This window comes from Drosophila willistoni, assembly GCF_018902025.1.
Source record: "Drosophila willistoni isolate 14030-0811.24 chromosome 2R unlocalized genomic scaffold, UCI_dwil_1.1 Seg167, whole genome shotgun sequence".
NCBI lineage: Eukaryota > Metazoa > Arthropoda > Insecta > Diptera > Drosophilidae > Drosophila > Drosophila willistoni.
In genome coordinates, this window is record NW_025814050.1 from 21,946,827 (window position 1) to 21,952,548 (window position 5,722).

The following is a 5,722-nucleotide window of genomic DNA, read 5'->3' on the forward strand; positions in this document are numbered from 1 at the left end:
AGTGGAGAAATAGAATATAGCAACAAGGGGCAACTCACAGCTAATGTTAGTATTGATTACACACTGAGAGAAAATTTTATCGCCACTTATTTAAGATGAACTTAGATTGACTAGTTTATATTTTGAGTACCAATCCTGTAAATTTGATAGAGCACTTAATATTATTTATGATTTCATTTCAATATTTCAATAGTAAATTATAATTAAAATGAATTTTCTTTATTTTCTTTTTGAGCAGTGTAGCTGAGGGCAGTGTAGAGTTTGTGTTGTCTGATGATGTTCGACAACTATTCAACTTGGACGATGGAAGTTATTTGTGTCAGTAAAGCTCTACTATTATTAATTTACTCGTTTTTAATATCCATTCACTAGGATAGGTTATGGTTTTTGATTTGGAAACTTACTTTGGTACTCTCATTTCCTGTTTAGTTAACTGGATAGTTAGATATGCCTCCTAAGTCTCAGCCACTTGTATTGAACTTAACCTTTACGAGTGCAAAATCAATACAATTCCATCTCAGATGCAACACCAAAGTCAGGTTCAAAGTATCCGCAAATCACTAACCAATTCTACTAGTCAAAACAAAATCAAATAGAGGGTATACACATACATACACACACATTGAGATGTCTATGAAGACGCACACCCTCGCACAATACTTGGAATAATATCGGTTACCTGACTCTGTCTGAGAGCTGAGCAATATACAGATACAGATACAAGATACTTTTCTATATCTACATATGACGTATTTGACGATCGGCCTGTTCTCTATGTCTGTGTGTGTGTGTAGAACTGTGTGAAAAATCGGTAAACAAAAAATAAACAAAAGTCAAGTCGAAGCGAGTTGTTGGAGCGCATTTTGCACAAGGTGTATTTGTATATGTGAGAATCTGTGTGTGTTTGTATAGGTGAGAGAGTGTGTGGATAGTTAGGTAGACTGACTGGTTGGTTGGTAACACTCCGAACCGAACTGATCGTCGTTGTTGCCAGTAACGAGTTGAGTGTGGCTCAAAGCAAGACGCAAGCGGAAAGTGGGCATAAAAAAAAACATTTGAAAAGTGAGAGAAATTTGTTTCAATTATTTCCATTCTTCAATTAAACAAAAGGCAGTTAAACAAATGTTTAAGTAATACAAAAGTACAATTGCGTGAAAATGTGTGAAAATATAATGAAAAGCTGACTCGGAAAGTCACTCAAATGAAAGGAATTTGGTCAAGATAAACCCGTTTTCACACAGACACATAAACACACTTGTATATATACATATACACCCAACAGCAGACTCCATCGTTGAAGCCACCAGTTAAAAAAAGAAGCCAGCCAGACCTCGTCGAGAGTTATGAATCATAGCCCACTAACTTATTGTTAACTATAAAATACAAAAAGGTGAACTCCGGAATTTGCCAGCCTGCAAAACGTTAATAATATTGAATACATCTTTGATAAATCTCGGTGATTGTGATTGATTGTGTAATGTCAAACGGCAAAGATATGCGACCTTTATCTCTATCGATTGGTGCCTCCCTGCTGCCCAGTTTCTCCTTGGTCACAGCTACGAGTGATTCGAATGGAGCAACTGGCAAACTTTGTAATGGCAAGACTTGTCATCCTGTGGAGGAATACTGTTCGGTCTTCGCCGAAAACTGTCAACCCTGCGCTTCAATCTGTGATGCCAATTCACACAACTATCATGCTGAAACGTGCTCCAGTGAATGTCCAGGTAATGAAAATATCTCAATGATTACATCAGACAAACAAAAATTAAAAACAAGTCATAATCAATTTGCAATGTGACTGAAAAGTACTTTGCCGAAATCCATCATTATAGCGCAATTATTCCGTTTCCATATACATAAGTGTATGGAAATCCCGGTAAGGTACATATTATTTATATAGCCAGATATAAAACCTTCTACAGAGAGACTATATAACCCAGTGATTATAAAGATAAGATGCAGATAGTATGCAGGTGCAGATTGGTTAGAATACATATCCAAAATGACTGTCTAATTTAGGAATGATGAAAAAGAATAAGATGATGTTTATTTGAAGTAAAAATAACTGAAATTTTGCATACAAAGAGCGTCTAAACTTCGGCCTTTTGCTAAATCCTCTAAATATTTACTCTTTTGTGGGCTTTCCAAAGGGGTAATCCTACAAAGAATTTAATTAACGTCTCTTAGCAATTGATTAGCTCATCCTATGAGTTGAGAATATAATGCAAATATAATGCAAGTAAATGTTAAACACTTCATATTTATATATAGATTTTCATACAATTAAATGAATTGCAATAAAAAAATGTTGCTTTGAGCCATTGGCGATAATTCTCGATGGGGAAAAAGAGGAAAATCGCTGATTCTGACCAGATCTGTCACTGCTTTGGTCAAATAAAAATAAATGAATAATTCATGATAAAGTGCAGCACATTAAGGAGAAAAATTATTGACAAAATTATAACCAATATTTGTTAATCAAACAAAACTTATTGTCAAACTTTATTCACGATTTGCTTAAATAAACAATTATTTCAATGTGCTAACAACTTAGCAAGAGAATCTTTTTGTATGATGTTTGCGACATAAAGGAACATTAATTAAGATTTTCTATAGTTATATAGTCATTTATACACAGATTATTAATTTAAAAAAATTTAAAATTATTAACTAAAACTAACTAAATTACATAATTTTTAGTTATCGTAGGAGGTCCAGAATATATTAGTTTCCTTTGCTTTTATTATATGCACAAAATTGCATTTTTCTAATACCTACACAGGTAATAAAATATAAATAAAAATTTAAGTTTAAATTTAATGATTTTTTGATTGTTTTGCTTAAAAATTTTAATTAATGTTTGGAAACTTACGTATCTATAACGATTTTTAATAATCATTTGCAATAAATTTTTTTGTTTAACGTTATTCCCATTAAAATCTCAAGACGTTGAGTAATGTTTGTTTATGCGAAACGTTCGATAAGAGATCTTAAAGATCTTAGGTATTTAGTTGTACCAAGTAGAATGGGAATTCTAGAAATGATTCTAACAAAAATTGTATTAGAATATACCACAGGAAATTATCAACAATTGTTTCACAATAGTTTGCCAGCTTAGAATACTTTTCTCCATTTTGTTATCATTTGCTAAATATCAAGATGGAAAAATTTCACTGACAATCTCTTTCCTTTCTAGCCTACAACAAATATGAAACCCTTAAGGAGGAAATACATGACATACACAGCAACCAGCGAATAATTTTGCTGATGCTGAGCATTATATTAGTTCTGATTGCCATACGTTATCTAATCAAATGTCTGTGCTGGCTGCGTCGCAAACGCTGTGTCCAACAGATGCTGCAGAAACTGCAGTCCAAGTCATATCCGCATCAGACTAATGTCAATGGCAAGGATCTGAATGCCACCACCATACAGAATCTCAATGCCATCAACCGTCATGGAAGTGACATTGAGCGTGCGCCGTCCCAGATCTATAGTGTGGCAGGTAAGCATTTGATTTAGTTTCTACCTGACACCAAGACCATTCAATTATACAAAGAATTTCTCTATCGACAAGCAGGTCCAGCTGACGGTTCAGTTATGACCATGACGACGCCCGTTAGCACTCGTTATCCAGCCGAGAATAGCACAACTCCGACTACAGTGGTCACCGAAATCGGCTATGGATATGATAATCAGGCCATGGTAGTGACGCCAGTATCTGAGAAACCTTCGGTTACAGCCACAACGGGTCCTGCCTTCTAAGTGGCTGGCCCGAAGTTTATTTCGTCCCTAAAGATTTTAGGCCTAAACCAGTAAGGCGGCAAAACAGTGTGCATCACATTGAAACTAGTGATATTTCGATATACATACTATATACACTAAATTATGAAGTTTAAAATGCATCAATAATTGATATTCTATTGATGGTAATACAGTTTAAATCCTTAAATAAATATAAATCATATACATAAATGCATAGAATATATTTTTGAAATTAACGAACGGAACCTAGAGCGGAACCAGTTACTCAAAATTGCGCCGACTCACTCATAGATAAATATGGAACCAATAGTTCCCATTTGGAAGTAGCGCGTTATTTGAAATTTATTAAACTATCAAAATTCTGGTATTCTTACCCTAAAACCAAAGCGGATCTGGGAGTGCAAAATGGCATAGGCTGAAAAAGTATTCATTAATTTGTTAATCAAAACTATATATCAAATGAAGAATACTTTATATAACATAAACAAAGTTCTCTTAGATGAGACACTCAATGAAAAATAACATCAACTGAAAGAATTTTTCTTCTTAAAAATCAAATTATCATATATTAAACTTTTACACCAGTTTACCTCGAATTTCACATTAAACATTAGGAATTTTTGGTGTACCACAAGCTAAACATAAAAATACAAAATTTCTGTTTATTGTTTGTTAGTTTATATAAGAATTATGTCGCATTGTCGCATTTTGACCATTGATGAGAAAAAGGAACTGGATGAATGGCTAAAAGCGCACGATTTGGAATTGAATATTCACACTCGTCGAGATCTAACCGATGTGGTGCCGGTGGCAAGAATCTTTAAGAAAATTCATCCGAAACTAGTCGAACTGCATAATTATACACCACGAAATAGTTTCTCCTTGAAGCTACAGAATTGGGAGACTTTCAATTTGAAGGTATTACGCAAACTGGGCTTACATATCTCGAAACCGGCTCTCGTACAATTGGCCAATGGCAGTGCGGGAGCCATAGAATCGTTACTCTATGATCTAATGGTAATGAGAAGTGGTGGACTGCATCCTATCACAAAAGCGCGTTCCGTGAAATCAAACCACACGAATTCACAAAAAGATCTGTCATCTCCGAAACCGGAACCCCAGACAATATCTCTTACACATGTTCCGAAACCGGCGATCGTTGAGAAATTGCCTCCCGAAGTCATGATCTTGGATGTGGAGGAGTTGATAAATGGTAAAATAGTTAAAGTACCCAAAAAACTTGTCGCCTATGAGGATTATCTGGATGCCTTACGAGAATGTGATGAGAAAGACAGGTTTATCAATTGTGTGAGCCAAAAAGCGGACTATCTAGAGAGTTTAATAACGGTGAAGCAGGAGAGAATTGTTGAGTTAACTGAACAATTGAGTAGACTATCCGTTAGTATTCTCTCCATGCGAGCCGTGAACTCAAATAACCATGAAGAGATTGATGAGAAATTGAGAAATGCCAACGTGAAGAAGGATCAAGCAACATGTTTCCATAATAACCATTCAAAAGAGACTTGTTAAATATCGTCAAAATTGAAATTTATCAGTAAGTTTTTAAATAACATTTAATTAATTGAAATAATTGTTTCTTTTTAATTTTTAGTCAGCACTTTTTATCCCAGAAGTTCCAGTTTGATGGATATATAATTTTTACCTAAAATATTATCTTTGGACATTATGAAGTAACTTTAAAGAACAAAATAAGCATTAGACACTTTGAATGATTTAGTTGTGAAATTGGAAAACTAATATTAACGTTTTATTCTATTGACCCAAAAAAAAAAAATTACCATTCTCGTTTTTTGCTCTTTGATTTTTAAAAGAAAACGTTCAAAATTATTAAAGGGTTAGATTAAAATAGAGTTAGTAATATCTGCCATACTTCAACTTCGTTCTAAAAATTGTACTAAAATTTCAGAAATAATGAAATCAATGAAAACTATGTTGA

At 34.0% G+C, this 5,722-nt stretch overlaps 2 protein-coding genes across 4 annotated transcripts; both read left to right on the forward strand.

Annotated features, from left to right (window-relative positions):
* Window positions 1-977: 977 nt before the first annotated feature.
* LOC6642043 (protein grindelwald) lies at window positions 978-3,975 on the forward strand. Of its 3 annotated transcripts, none has more exons than XM_047010922.1 (3): window positions 978-1,724; window positions 3,197-3,505; window positions 3,560-3,975. In XM_047010922.1, exons 1-3 carry the CDS (start codon window positions 1,478-1,480, stop codon window positions 3,763-3,765), a joined length of 762 nt encoding a protein of 253 aa, XP_046866878.1. In that variant the 5' UTR covers window positions 978-1,477; the 3' UTR covers window positions 3,766-3,975. The 3 variants fall into 3 exon arrangements, with proteins under 3 accessions (XP_046866878.1, XP_015033885.1, XP_002065627.1); XM_015178399.3 differs by having other exon boundaries at window positions 3,578-3,975; XM_002065591.4 differs by having other exon boundaries at window positions 979-1,724; window positions 3,581-3,975.
* A 272-nt stretch (window positions 3,976-4,247) lies between these two features.
* On the forward strand, window positions 4,248-5,707 carry LOC6642044 (sperm flagellar protein 1). Its single transcript, XM_002065592.3, has 2 exons — window positions 4,248-5,320; window positions 5,378-5,707. Exon 1 carries the CDS (start codon window positions 4,456-4,458, stop codon window positions 5,293-5,295), a length of 840 nt encoding a protein of 279 aa, XP_002065628.1. The 5' UTR covers window positions 4,248-4,455; the 3' UTR covers window positions 5,296-5,320; window positions 5,378-5,707.
* Window positions 5,708-5,722: the final 15 nt, after the last annotated feature.